Below are 26,672 nucleotides of genomic sequence, written 5' to 3'. Positions count from 1 at the left end.
AGATGTTTTAAAGTCGAATGCAAAGCCGGAACTACACTCCAGACATGGCTACTGCACTGTGTCACTCTGCCCAGTGGTTCACTCAAGAAATAGTTCAGAGTATTTGCTTCATGTGTCGTAATGTTACATAATTATGCATTATTATTTCATAGCGTGGTGAATGTGCAGGTCACAACTTGTCCACGAGAGTGTTTTGGAGTTGTTGGATTGTGTGTTTGATGAGTTTGATGAGGGAAAGCAAAAAATACCGTCTGCTTCCATAGCGTTAGCTGTGCAGCTGGTATATCGGCCCTCCCAGATCCAGAAACAGCTTGCACCGACAACTAAAGGAAACGAACCTCTTACTAAGACTATAGGAATTATGGCAATGGGCAAATTTGCCAAAATGATGAAGTATCCCTTTAAAGGAGGACTGAAGTAAACAGAGCTGCAGTAAGATTTATAGGAAGTTATTTCACTGGCAGAGCTGCCAAATAAGGAGCCTCTGCCAAAATATCAGCCAGCAGAGAAAATACTGGGAAGCTGTTCAAGTCAACAGTGATAGTAGACTGGCTTTGACATTCTTGTTTGCTGTGGTATTTTATTTATAAACTAAAAAGTACTCAAGATGTGGTCTGACAAACTGAAATGAACTCGTCAGAGCTCACATTTGTTTTTTTCTTTTTCTCAAAGACATTTCAATAAAGTAGCTTTAAATATTGACTGATGTCCGTCTGAACCCACAGAGCGGAATCTGAACCCCAAAGCAGCCTGCCTTAAGAGGAGGGAGGAGGAGAAGGTGTCTGGGGGCTCTGGTGACACTCAACAAGCTCACACAGGGGTTCATCCAGGCCTGACTGACACATCCAACCCCATGGGCCACCTCTGAGAAGCAGACAGGTACTCTCAACTCTCATTTTTAAACAGGCAGTTAAGCCAACTGATCATTGTATTGGATCTCTTATTTACCCTGTAATATCCTTTACCTCTGCAAGACCACTCATATCTTCTGAGCAGTTCCTCCTAGTCATCCCCCATGATTATAGAAAGTGACATTTCTTTTTAGTTGCAGGCCCCTGATTATGCCACCAGCTGCTTCTTCACATTAGATGTAGAAACTCTATTCATTTGTTCAGATTTCAGCTAAAAGGGCACTTTTCTGTATTGGCCTTTGAAATAATGTGAACTGTCTTTTATATTCTTTTTTGTTAAAATTACTTCATGTAATTGTCTCCTTTCAAAAGCATAGTCTTTTGGTTATATATTGTCTTCACAAAGGCAATATACAGTATGACTACTGTATATTATTTAGTTTCATTTTATCTCACTGCTTTTTATTTACTGTTTGAATTTAATGTTTGCAGTGGGGGGTTTTCTTAATTTTTGGACATGATTTTCTTCTTTCAGTTCTTTTGCTCCTTGTCCTTCTTGCCCTAATTTTTCAGTTCTTCTTAGATCCAGATATTTTTGATATTCAGAAGTGCTATATGAACAAACAGTTCTTAACTTCTGTTAATATTTTGATTGTAGTATGAATGAAAGATGGGCAAGTGTCGTCACGGAGGCTCAGTCACTCACCTGATAAAGGGTTAACCATTAAAAACGGACATAACTCAAATTCAGTCATCCCTTTCTACCCGCCTCTGCTGGCTTTCTTCGCAATCAGCAATATACAGTATGGTCAAAGAAATCAGCAACCCTCTCAATTTCCTAAATTCAAGGGTCTTTTCTTCATTTTTTTGTTGTCTAATCCATTGGTTCTCAAAGTGGGGGTCATGAGACACTAAAGGGTAGTCCTGGATGCTTTCTAAAAAATAAAGGGATATTTAACAAGATTTAAAGGGATATTTAACAAGATTTAAAGTGATCAGTTTGACTTGGTTTTAATTTGTGCAGGGCAAATAAAGCAGCAGATCTCAATGGGGAATTACCCCACCCCCCTAATTCAACAATGACAATGACAACAATAAAAATGTTTTGGGTCCCTGGTCTCTGGCAATGTTATTTTAGGGGTCACAGGCTCAAAAGTCTGGGAACCACCACTCTAAGCAGCTGTCTAAAATCCAAATATAAACATTATAGACCAAGAAAGCTGAAGATTTATTTCACGCATCTTGACCTTAGAGAAATGTTGTATTGCTGCAATAAAATGTGCAGAAATGTCTATGATCAGTCAAGTGATTTGCTGACTAAATGAGGACCATATTTTATAAGTACAACACTCATGGAATCATAGCCTTAATTTAAACCTTGATTATAAAATTGCACACATTTTCAGTTTTGCATCATGTGTAATTTTTCAAGTGCACCTCTGATCTTTTCTTCTCTCCCTCTCTCTCCAGATCAAAGTGATCCAGATCATTTCTGTCCCGTTTGAGTCGGCGTTCTTGCTTCCCAGTGACATACAGGACTCTCAGTTTGTGACACCAATTGGAGGAGATAGACCACTTGAAGGAAAAACTACGTGACTCACACAATCCAATCCTACGATTGAAGAAGAAACAGAGCGTCCAGATCCCTGTGACCAGTTTCCATCTGCAAATTTCTCCCCCCGAAGAAGTAAATGAAAACCTTCAGCACATATCACTGTCTGTAAGAAGTGTGTCGCTTCTGAACAATCAGAGACTTTGCAATCTCCTCCAACCGTATGTGGAAATTGCCTTGTGCCTAAACTGAATTGACGAATGCATTGTAACAGCAATTTTTTTGTCTTTCTTTTTTTTCTATTTATTATGTTATTGAGCTATAAAGTGTATGTCTAAAGGGAAAGTTAAGCAAATTCAAAGAGAAGTATGTAGCTTTTCAGTTGATCTATTGTTTGCCAGTGTCACCATTAAAACTGAGCACTCCACCCCACGCAATCTTTGGCAAGTCTCGAGATGAGGGGAAAATATTTGGGCACTGAGAAGATTAATTTATTGGCCAGTTTAGAGTTATATTTATACCCAACTGAAAGCATCATTAGCTGTTAGAAAAGAAGACATAAAAGCGCCCCATGTTTGAAAAACAAAGATTATATATTATTTATATTTATATTTTATAAATCTGCCACTGGCCACATGCGTAACCAAAACTACCTATGTTTGTTTCTCTGTAGTTTAGATCAGTTTCTGTCCAGCTGTCAGGCCGACTACATAAGCAACAATATTTATACAAAGGTGACAGGCGAACGGCAAACTCTAGGTTTACTGAAAGCTCAGATTTTTTTTTTTCTCCTCGGTAGTGAGCAGTGAAATTACAGAGAGCAATCTACTTGCAAACCTTAGCATTCCCTGCAGTTTTTAGTGTCTTAACTAAAGGAAAAAGGGGAAGTTGTTGCCCTCCTTTGCCATATAGTGTTAAACGTAAGCAGTGACTTTTTTTTTTTGTCTTTGATTAGCATCCTGACAGTTACTCGCTCCTCCTGACGTCAGCACAGAAGTGGCTTTTTCTTTTCTATTTTTTGTACCTTTCTCGCCACCAGCTAATCAGAGACTGCTTTATGAAGATGTAGTTAAAATCAAACGACGACCACCTTTTCTCCTGGCCTGATGAACACAACTTTATTTCCTCTCTCGTCATATCGCTAAACATTTAATTTAAAACACAGTTATTCTTTAGTTATGCTTCTTTGTGATGTAACAAGTCCTTTCTATACACTTCCAGCATTACAGTGTCCATTTTCAGTAAGAGGAGAGAATATGTTCTAAGTTATTTTTCAACCAAACACTCAGCCTGACTCAATACTTCACAGACTTAGTTGGACATCATAGAACTGTAGCAGAATAATGAACAAAACTGGGATTTACCTTTATGTTTCATGGTCATGGCTTTATTTTGTGTTCCCTCTCAGTGTGCATGCTTTACGTTTCTCCTTTTATGAAGTCTTTGGTCTTAAGACTTGCTTTATATTCCATTTATTTCTTTGTATATTGTCGTCTCTCATTACCTACACCTCAAACAAGGCTGGCGCATTCAGAAGGACTTTCCTCAACAATAAAGGGACTTAAATTAACAAAAACAATGCCACACAAAGAGTTTACATCAAAGATTTACCATTTGACCTCTAAAATCCTACAGGGGTTTTGTGTATGCTCTGACTGAATGTGGCCTTGTTCTTCATTTCAGTATTTATGGGCTTGTATTCATGTCAGCAAACTTTGATTGAGGGTATAATGTACGCCACTTCCTGCTCTCTTTCCTTCCTTTTTTAATTTCCTATTCTTCCTATAATTCTTTGCTCCTCTGTTTGCCAAGTTAGACTTTGCTGTATTCCCAGATGCTTTCCCTTGTACAATATATGAAGAAAAAAAGGAAGTCAAAAGGAAAAAAAAAACATTTGGCTTATTTTTCACTGTAGTTAGTCTTTTATACAATAATACTGTAAGAATATTTCTTGAATTCTAAATATTACTCTTTCTAGATTTTTGAAAGCAAAGTTTTGAGGAAAAAGTTTCTTACTTTATTTTACTATATTAGATAGTAAAATGTACGGTTACTTATGATAACCTGTCCATTATTACAGGAAATTTACATCTCAAGTACATGGCTGAAATGTCACTCGTAGACTTCAAAAGGCTTCGTACGAGCTCCAGATTACTAAAAGTGAGACCTGGATGTTTTTCTCTGGTCTCATCATTGTTGATTGATGAAAAATTTTCTTTTTGTGTCAAACGAAATCGTATTGTCGATGCATACAGCACAAAACTGCAGCAACGGGAATTTGAATTTTCTGTCTTTTTCAACAGAAAAAAACTCAATGTATATAACATTTATGTTGCAATAAATGTGCCATCTTTTTTTAAACTCAATTGTATGTGCATTTTTTTTTCTCTCACCGTTTCTTTCTCGTCTTCATGTCCATATTCTCTCCTCTCCATGACATTTTATTTTGTTAAAAAGGCACAAAAAGGATGAGGTAGGATGAGCTCAGAAATACTTGGAGTAATATGTTTTTGTTTTTTAAGACATTTCTACAGTGGATTTAGGCCAAATGAGTGTTTTATAGTATGTAACTCACTTTTGAAAAATACTACCAGTGGACCATTTTAGTCTGTATGGAAAGTGCTATGAATATATGTTTCTATTTTTAATAAAGTGTGATAGCAGCGTACTTTACATGTGCTGTGCTCCTATTCTGTTTTTGAACACTCACAGTTAAGGAGATTTATATGAAAAACTATCAGCAGGGTATACATTTTAGAATAAATGCTTTTAATACATCAATTAAATATGAATGAATAACATTTAGACATGCATCATTTAATAATAAATGAAAAAAATAATAATACAAAATAGGTAAAAGATCAAAGAAGAAATAATTGCAATTCATGCTACTGCTCTGACTGACTTTAAACACCAATGTTTTCTCTATTGAATTAAAAAGCCACCAAACCTTAATTTTATAATATATGTTTTTGCAGGAAGGGCTGGCTGGGACTTAATAAATCCCAAAAGTGCTTTAAATCTCAAACATCTGCACAGAATTACCCTCATGCAGATGCAATCATGTGAGCCCTCATCACAACCTGAGTGGTCTGATCCTTCGTTCAGTTTTCTGACCGAGGTGATGCTGGGAAAAAAACTGCTGACTGCTCTCCTGATGGCGGTAAACTCAGTGATGCAACGTAAATCATGCCTGTCATCTTTGGATTATTTTCTGCAGGGACAAGCAGACCGTGTGAGGGTGTTGTGTGGCTGCTGCTGGTGGAGGAGGTGGTGGTTGTGCATGTGTTCTGTAGGAGTGGGACCACCGGGTTTGAAGGCTGACTTCCTGTCATGGCTGCTGGGCCAGCAGACAGAAAGTCCTTGGCTCACATCCTTGAAGCTCGACCAGAGAGCCTGCTGCTCCTCCTGCTCTGTACACTGAGATCATCCAACGCTCTGCTGCTCTCAGAGTGTAAGCTGTACTGAACAGGCCTCTTAAACTCTGATTTTTCTTCAGCTGTTTCCTTACACTTCTTTCCAGGAAAAATCTAGAAATGTTCTACAAAATACTTGTCTTATACAGTGCTACATTAAATTTATAGTACAATATTTTCTTCACATTCAGCCTGCAAAGTATGTTGGGTCTACAAAATACAAACTGCTCTAGCTTCCCTTGATGGATTATAACATTTATGCACTTTGCTGCTGTGTCAAGGTTAATTCCTGGGAGCTGTCGTTCACCTGTTCACCAGAACAGAGTGTTTCTAATTTTTGTGTCTACAGGGTCTTAAGCCCAACAACGATGACAACACACTTATAAATCGTATGAGTTAAAACGGGATCAATGTCTAAGTATGTGTTTTTTTAGAGCCTGTCACTAATATTTTTTGGACCTATTAAATATTGGAAGAAGTAGCAAAGAAAGGCGTAGAGAAGGAGCGTTGAGAACATTATTTTCTACCATAAGAGCACCGAGTCTCCTCTGTACTAGACTTGACCTGTTCCTTTTATTGTGACAAATCTGTTTCAGATACTCATAAAATGAACAAACATTTGATTCTACTACAGATGAAAGATGTATTTTCAAATACTGACATTAAGTCATTAAAAACCATCAGAGTAATTTCATTGGATTACATGAATATTAAATGTATTTTTAACGGTATAAGTTAAATCAAGCTTCATATACATCTTTGAGAGCCACAAACAGCACCGTAACAAACTGCTGACAAGGTGAGTGCTGCAGTTTACTAAATTAAAATTATGCCCCTTTTAATGAAGCTTTGACATTAAAAAACATCTCCTAATAAAGCAGGTTTTCAGAGTAGTTCCCTGACACAGTCCTGACAAGGTGCCTGAAAAAACACATTCTTCTTAAAAGTCTTAAAACTAAACAAGCTCTCACTCAGACTTCAAACTCAAGTCCTTTTAACACACTTTAAAGCAGTGTTACTAAACCCTGCTCAACCAATAAGCCAATATGCTCAAAAAATACCTTCGCGAGAGCTGCAAATAATCCCATAATTACTAGAAAATTTTAATTAAATGTATTTATTTATCAGACCATGTAGAGAGCTTGATTTAACCTTTTATTTTCATATTTTTTCTTTACCTGTAGTCAAGATAATCATTTAGGTTAAAAAACTAGTTTAAGCCATCACTCTTGTACCCCTTGTCAACTCCTTCAAATACTCGTCATTTTACAAGAAAAATGTATTATCCCCTCTTCATGGAATTATAATTATTTGTTAAAATACCAAATAATCTTCATGCAATATTAACTAATTTATTTAAATAGGTTAATTAAATATGGTTAATATTAAAGAAAAAGTAAGAATTGTGTGAAATTCAGAAATAAAATACTTCAGATGAGTAAAAACTAAAAAAACAAATGAAATTTGCATTTTATTTTTAAATATTATTACCAAATACCAATATTCATCAACAGAAAATGTGACAATCATATTCATTCTTGAATTCATAAATAGATATTAGATATATTTTAGTGTGTCTGACAGAGATGATAAAAAAGGTATAATTGGCAAAAAACTAATTATATTTTGGGAAAAAATGCTGGATTACTTTCTTTCTTTTTCCATACACAACTTCTAGTTAAGACCTCAGCCTACAAAAACATCCAATTCAAATTATTAAAGTAAAATTAAAGTACAAAGTCAAGTTCGGAGTATGTTCTGTCTTTTTTCTCAAGAATTATTGATTTTTATCTTGCATGTTCTTTCTTGCTACATCGGATAGAAAAATATAGACAAAATAATGGTTCAATATTAAATTTGACTTTTAAAGCCTACTGTATGAGAGTTGGGATAATTTCTGAGGTCAACATTTTACTTTTTTAAGGTTTTATATTTTCAAATTAAACTTTTACAGCTGCCAATACAGATATATAACTTTTGCAGACATCTGCTGATACCATTATCATGCTGATAATTTGTTGCATCTCCAGTAGATTTCTCCATGTTTAGTTAATCCAAAGGCTTAACTTAGCGCTTAAAGAGGAAGAAACTGTTGAATATGCCGTTATTCACCTGTTGGATTCCTGACCTTACAGACTGAAGCTGCCATTGCTTATAAAAGCCCATGATTACTTTGTCTTGGACTCTACTCGACTACAAATAGTTATCATCACACCCTGCTACCAGGAAGGAAGCTTCTTCATATCCATCCAGAAATCTCACCCACTGTCTCAGTATCTGCAAACATCATATGTGAAACCAAACTTGAATGAGCTAAAGTGCCTCGATGACAGGCTTTTCTGGTACAGGATAGTTTGGTTGTGTTGCCTTTGTAAGGCCTGCAGTACCTCTCATAATCGGGATCAGACTGAGTGGTGCACTGAGCATGCCCAGAGGTCCCAGCTGTGGCACCTCAGCGGAGAACAGAGTGCTCATTGTGCGCTGCTGTAACCCAACACAGAGGCATGGAGCTCAGATAAAAGGCTGTGGAGCTGGGAGGACTTCTCTGTGGACACAAACATAAACAGGACAGGGGGACACTACAAAGACGCAGGGGCAGCCAGACCTCAGCTTAATGTAGTTTGTGTTGTAGAGATGAGGTTTATTAGAACAGCCCAGGGTTTATCATTACTTTAAATCTTCCAAGTCTATTACATTGCATAACATTTTGTCTGCACCATGTACAAATTTAATTCAAACATTTTAAATCCCAGCAACATCAATGAAGCAAGAGAGCAACATTTCAGCGTTTATTTCCAGGTATTTACATCTGGATCTGATAAACAACTTAAAAGATAACATTATTTGTAATTGAACACTACTTCTTTAGGTGAGCAAAAGTATCTGAATGGATAAACTTGATAGATTTAAGTGAATAAGACTTGATATTTAGTTATTAATAATTTGCCTGCAATACCTGCATCAAGTCTGTGACCCACTGACATCACCAAACTTTTGCATTCTTCTTTTGTGATGCTTTTCCAGGCTTTCACTGCTGCCTCTTTAAGTTGTTTTTTTTGGGGGGGAGTTACTCCTTTCAGTTTCCTCTTCAGCAGGTAAAATTCATGCTCTATAGAGTTTAAGTCTCGGGATTTACTTCCACTTCTTGCCACTGATGAACTCCTTTGTTGTTTTTGCGGTATGCTTTGGGTCATTATCTTGCTGCATGATTATCTCCCAATCAGTTTGGTTGCATCTTTCCTTTAATTGGCAGACAAAATGTTTCTGTAGACTTGTGAGTTTATTTTGCTGCCGCCATCATGTGTTACATCATCAATGAAAATTAATGAGCCAGTCCCAGAAGAAGCCATGCAAGGTTTTTGGTGATTTTGAGGCTCATCTGTACTTTTTGGAAAATTCCAGCCTGGCTTTCCCGTTCTTCTTGCTAATAAGTGGTTTGTATCTTCTGGTATAGTCTCTGTTCTTTTGTTCATGAAGTCTTCTGTGAACAGTAGATGGTGATAGCGTTACTCCTGCCCTCTGGAGGTTGTTGCTGATGTCACTAACAGTTGTTTTAGGTTCTTTCTATACAGCTCTCACAATGTTTCTGTTGTCAGCTGCTGCTGTTTTCCCTAGTCTACCTGGTCAAACCTCTGTAACGGAGTACATCAGTGGTGTCTTTCTTCTCTAGGACATTCCTAATGGTTTTACGGGCTATGGGCAATATTTGTGCAATGGCTCTGACTGATTTTCTATCTTTTCTCAGCTTCATGGTTGCTTGTTTTTCACCCATAGACAGCTCTCTGGTTTCATGTTGGTTACACGTCTAACTATAAATACAGTCTGCACAGGCAAAACCCAAATCTGAAACTGAGCGTAAACATTCAGTGCTATTTATGTGTGAATAATCAGTGTCACTGGACACACCTGTCAGCCACATGTTCCAACACTTTTGCTCACATGAAGAATGGGTGGGTTCAAACAAAGGTGCTATCTTCTAAGTTGTTTATCAGATCCAGGTGTAAATACCTGGAAATAAAAGCTGAAATGTTGATCTATTTTCTCATATTCATCTTTTGATATCAAACCCAAATGTTTTTAGTCTACATCAAAAATAAAGGAGATGGCCTCAACGTTCCATACTTTTGGAAGGGAGTGTACAGTGTGTGTGTGTGTATATATATATATATATATATATATATATATATATATATATATATATATATACATATATATATACACATATTTATATATATATATATATATATATATATATATATATATATATATATATTATTATTATTATTATTATTATTATTATTATTATTATTGTTGTTGTTGTTGTTGGTGCAGTAAAATGTATGCAAAATTTTTATGTTGTTATTGTTTTAATATCTTTCCAGTATCTAAGTATGTAAGATAGTATGTAACTTTTAAAAAAAAATAGATTCATGAGAAAAATCACATTGTAGAAAACAGCACTAAGTAGCCTACTTCATATCATCTGAACTGACAAAAAAAAGATTTACACATTTTGACATTGTCAGCAATGATAATTTAAGGACTAATTTAATGACACAATAAATCTTGATTACTGCTTTCACTGACTGCGTGTAGGATAAACAGAACTTTTTCATATTGTTACATGGAGGCAAATATTAACAAAATGTTCTTTTTTAAGGTTTAGTTCAATAAAGAGTATTATGCAGATGTCTGTGCCAGACTTCTTCCACTGGAATTGTGGAGGCCACTGTACTCTCAGGAACCTTCAGTGCAGCAGATTTTTTGTAGCCTTCCCCAGATTGGTGCCTTGCACCAATCCTGTCTCTGAGCTCTGCAGACAGTTGCTTTTACCTTATAACTTGGTTTTTGCTCTGATATGCATTGTCAGCTGTCAGGCCTTCTGTAGAGAGCTGAGTGTTTTTCCAAATCATGTCCGGTCAGTGTAATTTACCACAGGTGGACTGCAATCTAGAAGTACAAACATCTCAGCAAAGGTTGAGAGAAATGGGAGGAACCTGAGCTAAAGTTCAAGCATTTTTGCAAAGGATCTGAATACTTATGTGATACTTCACTTTATTTCTAATTAACTGGTATTTTTTAAATTCTTCTTTCATTTTGTCATGCTGGGATACTGAAGGTAGATTAATAAGAATAAAAATGTATTTTTTGACTGTAGCATCAGGGCAAAAAAAAAAATTGTAGGGTACTTGCCTATCACACATACACTTATAACATAGTACCTCTACACCTAGATGAATCAGATTAGCTAGATGTTGTACACTCTATGACCTATTAGATCAACTGAAACTGCAATCACATGTTAACTTCTTTTTCCTTTCTGTTTCTTTCTTTGTCAGTTGTTTACTCTGTCAAGTTTGTTTTTGTTTGTTTTTCTTTTTTAAGATTTTTTGATAAGGTCATTGTGTGTTCTCTGTGTATTATTTTCTCTGTCTTTTGCACTGTAATAATAAACAACTTCTTAAAATGCAAATTAGAAATAAATAAAACCACTACCCAGAATGCACTGCACAACTATTTGTAAATCTCTTTTATTACATTGTCTCAAAATATAGGAATGTAGTGCATTTCTGTGAGCAACATTCATTCAACCTTTATTTAATCTCGATAAATCCTCAGCACTAATGCTAACTTAATAGGGTCAGTGTGTCCTAATAAGCAGGATTCCCTTTAAATATAATCCTTTTTGGGTTGTTTTATCAGATATTTTATATGCACATGCTTTATATAGGCCTAGCCTATACTCCTGCTGCTACCTACTTTTAGCCATCTTATTTATCACTACTAACACTGTTTGCTTAGTCTTGCACTTCCTCTTTAATGTGCACCACAGACGCTTTACTTTTAAAATAACACACCCTCAAGAACATTTTTCAACGTGTCCCTATCCCACTCAGCACTGTACCTTTACTCTCAGGGCTGTACTTTATGATGCAAAATTCCATTGTGCATCGTGTAAGTTGTCACTGGTAGGGAACTAGACTGTGATAGACTGAGCATGCGTACACAGGCATCATCACAAGTTCTCATCAAGTGTCCACACTCAGGTCAGCTGACTATCCACTAGATGACGCTCTCGGTTTTTAAAGACATGCAGCTTCAAATTGCTGCCATGAATCGTGTAATTAAAAACACAGCAAGATTTATAATACATCAGGCTGAGCCTTTTATAATTGATTCAAGCCTTAATTGTGTAACTCCAAATATTTATCACATTTTTCGGTCGGGTGTTTTTGGCTTACTTTGTAGATATCAGCATTTCTCCAGCAGAATTACTATAGTTGGTCCACCACTGACTTTTTCACCAGAATTATGACCCAGAACTCATTATTCAGTTATATTCTTTGTATATTTTATTCATTCATTTATCTAATTTAGGTTCATTTTAAACGTGTCTACAGGCTTTGAAGTTCATAAGTACTTGAAGATAAAGAAAGGATGTTTGACGCTAATATGAGAGAGAACTTTACAATGAGGGAGCCTGTCCCAGCTTTCACTTCTTCCCGCAGCTTTCAGAGCCTCTCAGTATCCGACAGAGGTGATCCGAGCCAATGTGGGGCAGTCAAACCCGAGAGAAAATGGGAAAGCGGCCTGCCAAAGTATCTGTGTTTTCAAATCTGCTCCTGGACCAGCAGAGTGGTTTTTTTGGGTGGGTGGGCGGGTTTGTGCGCTTGATTCAGTAGGCGGAGCGGCCCGGAGGGTCGGACGTCCTTCTCAAACTGTCCTCCTCTCTCCCTAGAAAACAACACAAGGCTTAATAAGTTCGCAAGAAGTGGTGTGGGTACTTTGCTTACCCGTTTATCTTTCGTGCAAACCCGTTCAAACAAACTTTTCAGAAGTACAATAACTGGACAAGGGAGAAAAACGACACCGGTGAGTAACTTTAACGAGCTAACAATGGTCGTTGGAGGCTGATGTAGAATCTTTAACTGAAGAAGTAGCGAAAAAACTAACGACATAAATATATATTTAACCTTTCTCAACCAGCCCTCATTGCTTCACTATGTGGTGTAATGAAGGAAAAGTTAAAGAAAAAGCTAGCTTAACTTATACAGTGATTCTCAGACTTGTGATTTGTTTCATGCCACCTGTTGCACCCAGCAGCGATGTAAAGTTTCGGCGTTAACTCAAACTGCCATCATTTCTCATTCAGACCCAGCTAAATAACTTTAAGATTGAACTCTAAAGCTCTCTTTGCAATCTTTTATTTACATTATCATTGAGTGCTATGATTTAATTGTGTTTACAGTAGCTGCTGTACGCTCACGTTGCATTTACCTGACTGCTCCAGATTAGTGAACTCCCATTCACGTTACGTAACTTAATAATATTTCCCACAGTGTAAATCCTCGCTGTTTTTAATGTCCCTTCAGCTTTTGCATTAATGCAGCTCTAGACTGATTGTTTTCCTCATATAGTCATGTGAGTCAGTGCAGCTGTGTCAGAACCCTCTGTGACACAGACAACTAATGAGTTCTCTTGAGGAGATAAAAATCTGCTTTGTTAAATCTTGACTCAGTCTACCCTCAGCACAGATCAAAGACAGGGCCTTGACATCTAACCTGTGCTCTGTGTTGACCTCTCTGTTCTGCAGCACAGGGGGTCAGTGAAGACAGCATGGCCAGTAGGAAGGGCAGTGGGGCATCTCAGTTTGGGTTTCCTCCTTTTCAAGGGACAAAAATTCAATGACAGGAAGAAAGCTGCACACTTGTTGGAGAGCTTGTGTTTTGGATACATGTGACACTAAGGATGAAAGAGTTCATTGTGTGGCCTTCAGTTAACATCTCATCTGTACAGCACTTTTCCTGCTGGACAAGGACACTTTACACACCTGTCCCTGCTGTGTTGTCTATGAAGGGTGTGAGGTTAATTCTGATAGCCAATCACAATATTCTTCAGTGACTTTTAATTGTTAATGTTAAGCTGAGACAGATTATTCCTCATGTTAAGCTTTGAGAAGTTTTATTTTTTTTGGGGGGGGGGGGCTTCTACTCTTTTCATTGTATTCACCAGCAGCAATTTGTATTAAGAAAACCAGATAACATTACTCATTGCAATTGAGTTACATGTGTGAAAGCTAATTATTGATGAGGTAGCACATTGCACGATACGATACACTTTATTGCTCCCTGGGGGAAATTTGCCTTGGACTCTGAGTGCTCCACACATTCAGCTGGCATCACCATAATAATAATAAATTTGAGCATTAAGCACAAAAATCCCCCTGTACACAAAATAGGCAGGGACACGGATTAGCACATACCAATAAAGACACATCTACCAATGAGGACAAACAGCCCATGTTTATTGCACATACCCATATTGGTAAAGATAGGACAGAAATGTTTTAAAGAAGCAATGTCAGCCATGAGAGTGCAGCAGTACAGGATCAAAACGGCAGCGAGTAGCTCCAAAAAATGTTTAAATAATGATATAAGAAGGTTAATTTCTGAAAGAAATGAGATGTCACATGCATTTACTGGAGAGATTTACTAGTGTACACCTCTCCACCGTCCATGGACGCTGATGATATACTGACTTAAAATGAAGAAAAAGTAGGGATGCATGATATTGATATTGTTATTTTACGATATGCCAGTATTTACAAATTGATTTTAGCCAATACCGATGTCAATACAGATTTTTAAATGTGTTTTACATAACAAAAAATTCACTTTTTTTCTTACAACACATTTTAAAGTTTAAAGAATGAGAATGAATAAAGAAAAATATCTCAACTTACATTGGTCTGTTGGTCCAGCCTAAAACTCCACTAATTTACCAGAATACATATGGCCAAATTTTACAGTTGATATATGCTGATATCGAGGCCAAAATATCGGATGTAAATATCAGCAGAAATTTTGATATCTGCCAATAGTGATATCAGGCAGATAATATTTTGCATCCCTAAGAAAAAATAATGGTCCACAGTTATGCTTAGGTTACTGCAAATATACCTGGGTGGCTCACCCAAGTATCGTCTGTGTGAGAAACACTGCATTATAAAATTACAGTAGCATGCCTGGATTTATATAATATTAGTCTTTCAGACAGCAGATGGAAATTTTATGCAGCAGACAACAAATATTTGTCAGGAAGCATACAGAATTGGGTATTTTACAACCTTTACTAACTAACATTAAGAGGACAAACTTGAAATCTCTTATCAAGGCACATGTGATTTTATACTCTGTCAGGCTATCCTTCATTCTAGTACCAGTTTGGCTTAATTGGACCACATAACATATGATGGATATTTATGCTGGTGTTTTACTCCAACTATGTTTAATTTTTGAAATGGATGAAAATATGTAATTGTTTTTATTTTGAAAATCAATTACATATTTTCATGTGGTCAGATGAAATCTGCTCATTGGCTGGGCTGTATGACACAGCTGATATAAAACATTAATATTACACCATCAAGCAGGAGTTCTTAATGTGTGCTGTTCTTAAGGTAGAGTAATGTGAAGAAAAGATCATCCCTACTAATCAATCACATAACACACAGGCACAGAGAGACATTGTAGTAATAATGGTATTAAACGGCTCTCAAATGGGATCCAGATCTTATTGTTCACATGAAAGAGTCAGCTCATGGAACCGGCTCGTTCATAAACACCACATTACTACGTTATTCATTATGTGTGTATAATATATGGCAGATTTTCACAAGGTACATATATTATTTCTCAGCCCTTTATAATGTTGAACTTATCCTAAACTTAAATTTGTCCATAATCTGTTGTTTCCATTAAATGCGAGTATACTTCAAACATCTTTTGCCTTTGTTGTCAGTCTTATCAGCCTCCTTTTTGCAGGCCCATCTCAGTCTTTCTTTTGTATTGTAACAGGTAAAAAGGGTCGCTATCAGCAAAGCAAACAGGAACCTGCTAAAAGCCTATTGTCCAGTGAAACACATGGTGGCCGCTGATGGCTTTGTCTCCACTGGCTTCCCATGAATAAACATGTCTGAGGAACATTTAGAGCCTCACTTTAATATGCCCTAAGATTTTATATTTATTACCAGCTGTGTTGTGAAGATCCGCCTGCAGATCCGTCAACTTTTGACAGCCATGCAATTATCAGAAATGTGACTACATTTCGCAGAATTAGATTTTTTTGCTGTCTTTTAGTGGCGCCTTCCATGATTGTGGGCTGCAAATTGCACTGTCATTTACAAGGACAACTATGCTGTGTATGTGCTTACAAACACACATACACCCACACACTTTAAACCCACCCCCAAGGCCGAGTTGAGATGACAGAGGTCTGGTATTGTTCTCCGGTCTGACTGACTCATGTTGGAGTATTATCTTTCAATCCCTTCCTCTTAACCTGTTTAACCTATATTCTTTGTCAGGCACAGTAAACAGTCATTTAGTCCTACCATACCTGTTAGTCACCTGTAACACCACTCAGGTTTTTAGCTGTTTAAAGGAATGTCCCTGTCATTGACTCATATCGTCAGAGATAGTAAATTATGTTAGACGATACAGGAAACTCAGGAAGCTTATTTGCTCATTCCTCATTTTAGTCTGAGTTCATTAGCAGAGCAGTTTGAAAGATAAGATCTCTGTGGAGAGAAAACACAACATTTCCAAGACTAAACATAAAAAAGAAAATGAAAGCTGACGACTTAATGAAATGTGGCGAGGCTTTAGTGTTTCATTAGAGGCTGAGTGTGGATCTAGGAAACATTTGTTGATATTACTGAATTATGTAGTGTCTCTTCCCTGACTAATGCAGCCTGCCTTAATGTTTGTTTGCAGGGGTGGGCCACCTGATCCGGGGAGAGGGATTTATTTTCCTTCTACATTCCTGATGGAGTCGTACAGAGTGACTGGCATTCCTCACAGTGGACCACAGCGGGGACACACTCAGCCGTCCCGCCCCTCTAGGCCCCACAGCAATGGAGCGGGTACATACGGCCTCAGCATCCGTGTCCAGGGTATCGATGGACACCCGTACGTAGTCCTCAACAATCAGGACAGGGGTCCTCACTCCTATGTTGACCCTAACAGTAACGGGTACTTTGACTCAGAGGGCTCTTTTATTGAGAACTACCAGGAGTATGATTTCCGTGGGGGGAAGGAGGCTGGATCCAACAGCCCCTTCATGGAGTACAGGTCTCAGAAAATGATGCATCACACTGGTTCTCAAAATGGCGTTGCAGATTCACAAGGAAAGAAAGCATCCACTCTCCTGAACTTTCAGAAGCATCCTGAGATCCTGCAGCCGTATGATCCCGACACCAACTCCCTGAACCTCGATTGTTTCCATAGCCTTCCTTCAAGGTCTCCACCTCCAGCTGAGACTGGGAACCAACAGCAGGTATCTGGCATACCTGCACCGTCCCACACCAAGTTATCCTCCCTGGACCAGAACAAAGCTCCCACACAGCAAGAAAAGAGGCAACCTGAACCTGTTCCAAAGTCCCAGTCTCTGCCCTCAGTTAAGCGTGCTCAGCCTCAGAGCAGGCCTCAGACACAAGTGGCTCAACCACAGTCGAGACCACTCGCCAACCTTAGTCCAACTCAGTCCAAGCAAAGCTCTGCAACTAAGCCTCCATCACAGCCTACACCCCCCACTGTGTCTAGTCCCACAACTGAGCAGACCAAGTCCTCAGGCAGAATCTCCAGCACCATGAGCAGCGCTGACTCCAGCCTGGAGCGTACCCACCGTGAGCCTGACGTCCTTCCCCTACGCAGGACCGACTCCAGTGGGCCAGTTCTTCAGACTTCTTCACGCTCCCGCCACTCCTCCACATCCTCAACGTCTAAGGTCCTGTATGATGAACAGATGGATGCCCTGTATGCTGACACCATCAACCGCCATGAGAACCGCAGATACATCCCTTTCCATCCTGGCTCAGGCAGAGACATCGACACAGGGTCTATTCCTGGTGTGGACGAGCTCATAGACAAGTTTGATGGTAAAGATGGCAGCCAGCAGCGCAGAGGAAGAGCAGGGCGCAGGAACAGGATCAATCCTGAGGACAGGAAGCGCTCACGCAGTGTGGACAGTGCCCTCGGCCTGCGAGATGGCTCAAGCTTCTTGGATGAGTTCAGCTCCCGTAGAGGTATGTCCGTGGAGCACGTCTTGCGTCCTTCACAGCTACGGCTGCAGAAATCAGCTGGCAGTCAGGACTCGTGGATCTCGACTGTGGATGGTAGGACTGACTCCAGAGCTTCATCTCGGGCCACCAGTGCACCTGGCTCCCCCCAGAGCACCATCTCTAAAGGTGTTGGCTTCATTCAGGGTTACAAAAAGCCACCGACAGGCTCTTCTTCAGCGACATTTAAAAGTAAAGAGAGGGAGGATAGCACCTCTTCAGTTGGAAAGACTTCATCGTCATCACTGTCAACATCACTATCAAAGCCGTCCTCTGTTGCAGAGAAAAAGTCCAGTGCAGAGGCAGATGTTCAGGTAAAGGCCTGCAGCCAATGATGCCTCTCCATGATAGCATCTTACACTTAGGATCTGAAATATCTTTACTTTAAAGCTCCTGTGAGGAATAGTCAGTTTGAGTTGACTTTACTGTCCTTTGTGGACTAAGTGGTGCCTCGTATATCATTGTTGATCTTGTCCTCAGCATGCATAAGAGGTTTTTGTTAGTTTTTAGTTTCAAAAATGTAAACAAAGGCTGTTCCTGCTGTTTAACTCCCTTTGTCTGACACCTACCCCATGGCAGGAGTGATAGACATTACAGAAAATGTCAATGTCAATTTTGTCTTTGATCATCTTGCAGTCTTTGTTAGGTCACATATTAAGGCATCAGCATTAGTTTCAATCTGTTTCATAACCATCTTAAAACTCCTTACAGTAGCGTTAACTTTAAATTTGTTTGCTCTTATTCCAGGAACATATACGGAAGAAGAAAATCTTTTCCCTCTTTAATGTCTCTCTAACTTAATTAAGATCTCCCTCTTATTTCCTGTCAATTTTAGGCAACGCCTGATCTTCTCAAAGGTCAGCAGGAGCTGTCACAACAAACAAATGAAGAGACAGCAAAACAAATTTTATTCAGTTACCTCAAAGAAGGGTGAGTTTGCTTCATTTTTCTACTTTTAAAATGCACTATTTAGCTTTCTCTACTCGTGGTCTTCATCTTTGAATCATGAAATAGAAGTATCGTTCACTCTGTAGCAAAAATGTTGCACCATAAGGTCATGCATCATAAAGGAGGAGTCGTTCTGTGGGAGCGTATAAATGGTTTTGTTATCAGACTTGGACTGCATGTGATAAAAGTGAAAGAATGTGCTTTTCTTACCCTCCCATGCAGGCTGGGAGTGATCCAGCTGTCTGGAGTTTGTTTTCTTGCAGAATCCCACTTTTCTCTGCTTTTCTTTTTCTTCAGTGTGAAATTTGGGGAAGAATTCTTGAATGTTTGTGTCTGAAATCAGACACCCAGTGCATGGTAGGGAAAGGTATGTGGGGTTAAAAGGTTAGATTAGGTTCAGATTAGAAAGGAGTCAAATTTGATGACTTTATTGCATTCTTAACAGTGTCTTGATAAGGGTAGAAAGTCATTGTCAAGAGCTGTTTTTGGAGAACATCATTAAAAGCATGCCTGTTTTCTACAGAGATAACAATAGCTGTGGTTGATTGTACAGTGAGACACAGTTTGCAGGTTTTCTTCGATGCAGAAACAGAACAGGAAACTGTCTGGGTGTGTCGGGCCACAGGTCAGGAGTCACAGGACAAAGGAAAGGAAGCACAGATGGAATTGCTGGGGCTGTAACTGAGCTACATTCCCAAGGCCCAGAAGACAAACATTCACCAACAGGGGTTATAGAGGCTTAATGGAAATCATCTGTATGAACAAAGGAGAGGTTTGGGGAGGGGGTTGGCTTTCTGTATCTTAGCTACAAAATTTATTGAAATAATACATCACTGCTGTCATGTGAAAGTGGTGTAACTCCAGATTTGTGGATTCTGATGTTTTCACTTTAGCTGGAGGATTAAAAATTGCTCTGTGGGTTGAAAAAAAAGCTCCCATCTGTGGTGCTTTCAAATGTCTGGCAGTAAACTCAGAAATGCTTAGTGTTAACACTAAACAACAAAGCTGCCTTTCTTAACTCTTGAGAAGTTGATGTGAAGAGATTTAACAATGCTATGACTGGTCTCTTTTTTTATTTTTCTGGGTGTGGTTGGTTTCGTGACCAAAAGTGCTGAGAATCCAGGCTTCATCATAATCCTGCCTTTGTTTCAGTAATTAAAACATGAACAAAACCGTTGCTTGACTAGAAATGCTTCCTCTATAGTCTAATTCCACCAAGCGATGAAATTAGACTGTGCAACAATCCCATTACAGTGCCCATATGTTTGATTCTTCCGCTCATGTGCTTCAAGGTTTAGTGGACGGGTGTAATGAAGCTGTTGGTGCCGAGAGGTGACACATCAAAGCAGCATGATCCTCTCTGACCCTTTCTAAGCAGGGATGAATTACTCAGTTCCCAGAACAGCCTGGAATTAAATCCTGATCCCCAAAACAGTGAGAAAAGTGATTTTTATTTCAGCTTGTAGTGTGTCTAAATATATTAAATGTTTGTGTCAACAGAAGTAACGACAGTGATGAAACAACGAAGAGAAAGGTCAACCTTGTCTTTGAGAAAATACAGACCTTGAAGTCTCGTGCTACAGCAGGTTCGCAAGGTGACAACAAGGTGAGACATTGCGCCATTGTTATTGTGCACCATGAACAGACCAAGAACAAATGAGTTAAAATATAACCTCCCTGTCATTTGTTTTTTTCATGGCATTTTTTTTGAATGGTCATTTTTTTCATGCTTTTATAGATTTGGGATTTCTAAACAATGATTTGCTTTCCTGCTGGGGCTCAAATGGAGACTTCCTGTTGTCAACTTTCAAAAGTTAACTTTAAGCTCTGCCTGATCATTATCATAAAATTGTATTTTAAAGTAACTTTATGGGACCTTTTTTAAATTGCATTTATCTGAGACTTTAACTCACTGACTGTTTGCTTTGTATAGGAGACACTGTAGACAAGTGAATATTTACCCTTTATCTGAAGGCTATAGACAGAGTTCATATGCCAAGTTTGGACCTTAAAAGCATAATCAATTTTGAATGTTCTTCTTTTTTTAGTCACTGGACATTTCTGCACAGACTAAAGCACTGCAGGTCCAAAATGCTGAACTGGAGAAAGAGATGGCTGAAGTAAAGAGACAACTGGAGGTAACAGCAGCAGAACCACAACTCTGATACCAACCTGTTCATTTGGTTTGTTTCTATACTTGTTTTTAAGGGTACCCTTTTTAAAGGGTTTGCTTGGAAAGAAGGAGAATTGATTAGGCTTAACTCAAAGGTACATTTTGATGGGTTCAGCTAAACTATTCAGTTTTTCACCCTTTCTGATGACACTGCAGTGTTTTGACGGTAATGCAGTTATGATGTCAAGGTTGATTTAAAGTGAGTACAGCTAATGAGAAAACTTGTCCTTGAAAAAGTTTATAGCTCATTTAAATACGGTCATCATTACCTTTCACATAGTTTTGATCCACCCCTGTGATATTTTAAGACAGCCTGTCTCAACTGGGGTCCCACAGCACCCTGGGGTGCTTCCTGTCATCATCAGGGATTCATTCAAAATGCTCTAGATTCAGCCAAGAATGATTCAACTTAAATAATCAGAATTGTCTCATATGCCTTTTTCCTGAAATTTATCTCAGGTGAAAGAGATATTCATGGCCATTATGAAGCCCAAAGACTTTCCAGTTGTCTTTAAGTCTGATTATCTGTAGATTAACACTCAGTAATAATAATCGACTCATAACCATTAGTCATAGCAACATCACACTGGTTAAAAACCAAAGGGGCTGGTGTAAACAGACTGCAGTTGAAACACAGATTTGTTTTTTTGACTTTAACATTTATTTACATCAAATATGGGACGATTCCATATTTATAGGGACAGCTGGCAGACCTAATAGTAAGTTATAGGCCAGTGCTGCTATCCATACCTTGATGTTACCATATGTATGAATACACACATGACATTTATCTTTAAAACGCGCAAACACAAAACAGCTGTGTCACATAAAAGCAAGAAGTAATGCTACATAGCAGTAAACTTAACCTTTTGTCATGTTTCACCAAAACTTTGAGCAAGCTATAGCCATGGTAGGAACAATATTGAAGAAGCTTAATCGTGCCTTCAGCAGACTCATGGGCCCGTCATAGTTTCTGTCTTTGATGTGTGTGTTTGAGAGCATGGGCTGTCTCCTCTTTAGCGTGGGGACGGAGTGAGCGTATGTGTTATTCAGGGGAAGTGAGTAATCAGGGATGGGGAGGAAACTCAAACGAAGGGTGCAACATCGTTGGATTTTATTGAACATTTGTGCATATTAAAATTTTTTTCATGGCATGGTTTTGTACAAGTACACCCAAGAAGATTTTTGAGTGGTATCAAGGACAGTTGGAGCAAGGATGTGGCGTGCAAATCAAGACAGATGGACGGACACACCGCCAATTATAGTAGTAAGATAAGAAAATGAATCATGTGTTTCTTGTTATTTGGCAAATGTTCAACAAGTGAGAAATGCTTCAAAGAGCAATTTTAAGGTCTACACTAGGGGGTTCCCAGTTTTTTCAGCCCACAAACCCCAAAATAACAGTGCCAGAGACCAGGGATCCCCACTGTTCTGAAGGGTGACTGAGGCTAGGTTGAACACAGCTGCGCACATTCAAGAATAGTCACTTGCAGACTTACATTAACAGGATTTTAAAAACTTTGCTTTGATAAATCTCACCAAGTAACCATGTTTTATTTTAAATTTAAGTAGTTTTTGCATAAATTCAATACAAAAATTGGTAAAATATACAATTTAAAAAATATTTTCAAAATATTCTGTTTACTTGCAACCCCCTTCTTCAGCAGTCAGTCTTGAGATTTTTTAATTCTTAAAGGGTGTCTTTATGGAAACAAGGTTGAGAAATGCTGTTCTAAACTGATTGGCAGGGGGAAATAGTCCTAACAAACACTGATTATGAACCATCCATATAATCTAAATACCAATACCTCTGTGGAGGAGGTCAACAAGCTTTATTTATGGCTATTTAAATTACAATGTGAACATTTTTATTTGTTTGTTTGACCATCAGAAAAATCAAGCGGACAGGAGGACAGCAGCAGGTTTGAAGGATCTGCAGCAGGACCTGGAGCGAAGTGCAGAGGAGTGTAAGCGCCTGAGGGAAAAACTTGCCAAAACAGAGGCTGAGCTCCAGACCACAGTCGAAGAGTAAGTGCTGAGTGACATCTCTAGAAAATGTTAAGAATTAGCTTTATATAACAGGGTGGCTTTAAGGTTTTATCTAGTTAAGTTGTCAATTTCAGATATATGTTCAGTCTTTCTACTTAAAAATGAATACTAAGAACATTAATGTGTTGGAAAGCTGATGGGGGCTAATGTGATTGTTCTTTTTGGGGAACCTGCCTAAAGGAGAACCACTATGTTTGATGATTATGAGGGTCATAGTTGGCTGCTAAATGAAGGAACGCTGTATCAGAAGAATTATGTCACATATGACACCTTCCCTGGGTCATACGTTAATTAATACTAATAATAATTATCCGGATTCGTTATTCATTCTCTGACACTTGAATGCACTGACTGTAACACTAAAACCAGATCAGGATGTCTGTTGTTGAATCCACTCAGGTATGTTGATAGTTACTGAAGTGGTTACCATGCACAGCTTATTGTGTGTCCTGTTTGTTGAAGAGACAGTTCTTTATGTTACAGTGTGCTTGGTGACTGATTGGCTATTAAATTTGACAGCACTTATTTCCTTTACATGTCTGCCTAATCACTTACTTGATCTCTTTTTTGTTCCTTCAATTTGAAATTAAGTTTATTAGCTGATTACTGTCTATATTTTCAGCTTAGCTGTTTTTGGTTCCCAGAATGAACTGCTGAATACCAAATATTACTGAGCAACATTGACGTAATTATTGTTTTTCTACCTTTATGGGATGGTTGATTGTACATCAAACAAAAGGAATCAGCTCCCTGTCGTTCAGCTCTGAGTCTCTTACAGCAGGAGTAAATGTTCAGCTGTAGTCTACACCCCTGTGTAGGGGTCTGCTTCAGGTGCCTCACATCACTTATCACCGCCCCCCTCAGTGTTGTCATGCAGAGACAGTTTAGACATTATTGCTTTGCCAGGTTCAGGTTTTCATTTTAACCTCTGCTCTGCAGGCCTCACATTCAGACCCAGCACAGGTGCTGCCATTTGTATGTGTGAATTAGGGAGCAGGTGTGCTGGTGTATGTGTACTGTATGTAGAGTATCTGTTCTGGATTGTGACACGTAGTGTGGCTTGTCAGGCTTTTCCAGGTGAAGATGGAGAGGGAGCAATACCAGACAGAGATCAGAGACCTGCAGGATCAGCTGTCAGAGATGCATGACGAGCTCGACACGGCCAAGAAGTCAACGTCAGATGGAGAGAAAGATGCCATTATGGTGGTAATGCACAGTGTTTATTGTTCAAGTGGTGGAAAATACTGGCTTTTTTGTCAGTATGGCTAATACTCTCAGACCTTTCTTAAAGGTTACTATTCTTCCTCTTCAATACTTTAACTTAATATATAAAGCATAAGGTAAATTTAAGCTTAGGATTGTTGTTTTTCACACTTTTTAGATGTTAGATTTAATGAAAAAAGGCTAGCTATTAGCTTGTATGGATAATTTGCAACATCCTATGACATTTTACAGTGCTGATCATCACATCCAGATAACACAGATAATATTTTGGCTCCTTAAGTCTTTATTGATAAACTGTAATAACCTATTATGGTGAAGGCAAGGCAGCTTCATGAATGTGATGCATTAAGATATAGATACTTTGCATAGTCAGAGAGATGGGGAAAAAGTAGTTGAAATTTCAAAAAATGAACATTAGCAACATAAAGCCGTTATCATAAAATTCACAATAAAACTGAATTTAGACATGACTAATATAAACGTCATAAATGAATAAAGATTACTAACATGCACATATAGTATAGAGGCAGATTATAGTGCGATTAAATTGTGTCACTCTAAGTCAAACAAAGACAAAACTTTATTTTAGAGCACAGTAAATCAAGGGCATAGCAGACAAAGAGTGTCTTTTTAGATTCAGTTTTGGGCTTTCTTTGCCTTTATTATAGAAAGGTAGGACAGTGGATAGAGTTGGAAATGGGGATAAGAGAGTGGGGAGTGACATTCGATAAGAGCCACAGGCTGGACTCGAACTAAGGCCACCATGTGCATGGGGCACGACCCAGACACTAGGCTATCTGCACCCCACAAATAGTATTATTAACGTAAAGTTGGAAATGGTTGCAGCTGAGGTACATTTTTTGATCATCTGTGAAAAGATTTAATGTTAGATTTTTGAACAAGCTCTTTCATTAAACCTGTGAGGAATAACAGAATTGTGTGTACCTAGAATCATTTATTTATTCTGCCGTAAAGATCTACATTCTGTTTTTGTGTCTTCTCTAACACAGCTTATAACATCTTTAATCAGTGTTTTTATGGTGTGATTTCAGTAATTGTGAAGTCTTTCAAAGTTAAAAATAGACCACATCTTCCCCAGGACATGATGCAGCTCAAACTGGAGATGCAGGAGGTTCTCTTGGCCAAGGAGGAGCAGGAGGAGGTGCTGAGGAGGCGAGAAAGAGAGCTGACAGCTTTGAAAGGAGCACTGAAGGAAGAAGTGGCTGCCCATGATCAGGAGGTGGACAAGATGAAAGAGCAGTATGAGAAGGAAATCAGTCGTCTGCAAACGTCTTTAGATGAGGCCAAGCAGGTAATCACCCACCCCCCACACACCCCCCAATTCCATCTCCCTTCTCCAACGTGTTCCCTCCTCATTTCCTTCACTTCCTCCCCCAACACCAGGGGAGCTGAAACTGTGCATCTCTGTGTGTTTTGCATTTAAAATCGCACCATTTTTTTCATCCCATATTTGAGCTCTGCTCTGAAGTGACATAATTTACACCTTTTCACTGGTTTCACATCTGTGGCACTCGAGTGTCAAAACACTGAGACTCTGGATTCAAAACATGCTGGATGGACTTTATTCAGGGATGGTTTGGCACTTTTAAATCAGGAACACCTTATTTCTGTGAAAGGATTTGCAGGAGACGAGGGGAAAGAGGCCCTTTTTTCTTTGGCTGTAGCGTTTGCATGTGGAAAAATGTTGAATTAAAGAAGTCAACATTCAATTTACTAAACTAGGCAAAGATCAGAGTGTAAGATAAGAGCAGAGAATTTTTAAGATTAGAAAACAAGTAATTTAAAATATATGAGACCCAACAACATGCTATGAACATGCTATTCTTTAGTCTCCTGTAACGTCTTTACTACTTCTGTGGCTGTGAGTGCTGCTGAAAGGCAAGGTAGCATTTGGTTATTCAGTATTTATTAAGTTCTCTCATATTTCTGTTAAGCCATTAGGATATCTGCTTTTTAATGCATGGATTTTAAACTTTGATGAATAGATAGTTTAATGCATCTCTGCTGTGTTCAATATGGATCAGTGATTGCAGATTAACACCCATCCAATCTTTAATGGTAAATGGTAGTTTAAAGATGCATATCAGCATAGAACAAGCTTTTTAGTCAGAAGAGAAAATTACTCAAGTTCACACACTTGAGCCAGGTCAAAAGAGCAAGCTGTTGAAATGAAAGTGTAACACTGTGTAACAGTTAAAAGCAGCTAGTCATCACTTTTCATGGGAAGCCTCTCAAAGCAGTCAAGTGTGGAGGTGTTTTCTTATCTCGACTTGCTCCTCTAGGGAGGAACTTTTTACAGGAAAAGGGATGTTTGATGATA

The 26,672-nt window shown here is 38.5% G+C and overlaps 2 protein-coding genes across 4 annotated transcripts in view; both read left to right on the top strand.

The window, feature by feature from the left end:
- The window catches only part of tcf12 (transcription factor 12), a 100,769-nt gene extending 96,005 nt beyond the window's left edge, over positions 1 to 4,764 (top strand). For both annotated transcript variants that reach the window (XM_041783221.1, XM_041783229.1), the window contains exons 19-20: positions 726 to 879; positions 2,322 to 4,764. In XM_041783221.1, coding sequence (XP_041639155.1) covers positions 726 to 868 — 143 coding nt within the window. In that variant the 3' untranslated portion in view covers positions 869 to 879; positions 2,322 to 4,764. The remainder of the gene's footprint in view (positions 1 to 725; positions 880 to 2,321) is intronic.
- Positions 4,765 to 12,539: 7,775 nt separating this feature from the next.
- The window catches only part of cgnl1 (cingulin-like 1), a 37,595-nt gene continuing 23,462 nt past the window's right edge, over positions 12,540 to 26,672 (top strand). The window contains exons 1-8 of one of the 2 annotated variants that reach the window (XM_041783611.1): positions 12,540 to 12,692; positions 16,595 to 18,251; positions 18,773 to 18,867; positions 20,386 to 20,491; positions 20,934 to 21,023; positions 22,950 to 23,086; positions 24,175 to 24,310; positions 25,431 to 25,643. In XM_041783611.1, the coding sequence (XP_041639545.1) occupies positions 16,647 to 18,251; positions 18,773 to 18,867; positions 20,386 to 20,491; positions 20,934 to 21,023; positions 22,950 to 23,086; positions 24,175 to 24,310; positions 25,431 to 25,643 (2,382 nt within the window). In that variant the 5' untranslated portion in view covers positions 12,540 to 12,692; positions 16,595 to 16,646. Of the gene's footprint in view, positions 12,693 to 16,594; positions 18,252 to 18,772; positions 18,868 to 20,385; positions 20,492 to 20,933; positions 21,024 to 22,949; positions 23,087 to 24,174; positions 24,314 to 25,430; positions 25,644 to 26,672 lie in introns of both variants that reach the window. The other variant, XM_041783604.1, reaches the window with a different exon arrangement.

This window comes from Cheilinus undulatus, linkage group 1, assembly GCF_018320785.1.
Source record: "Cheilinus undulatus linkage group 1, ASM1832078v1, whole genome shotgun sequence".
NCBI classification, from domain to species: domain Eukaryota; kingdom Metazoa; phylum Chordata; class Actinopteri; order Labriformes; family Labridae; genus Cheilinus; species Cheilinus undulatus.
This window is presented reverse-complemented; position numbering and strand designations above follow the sequence as displayed.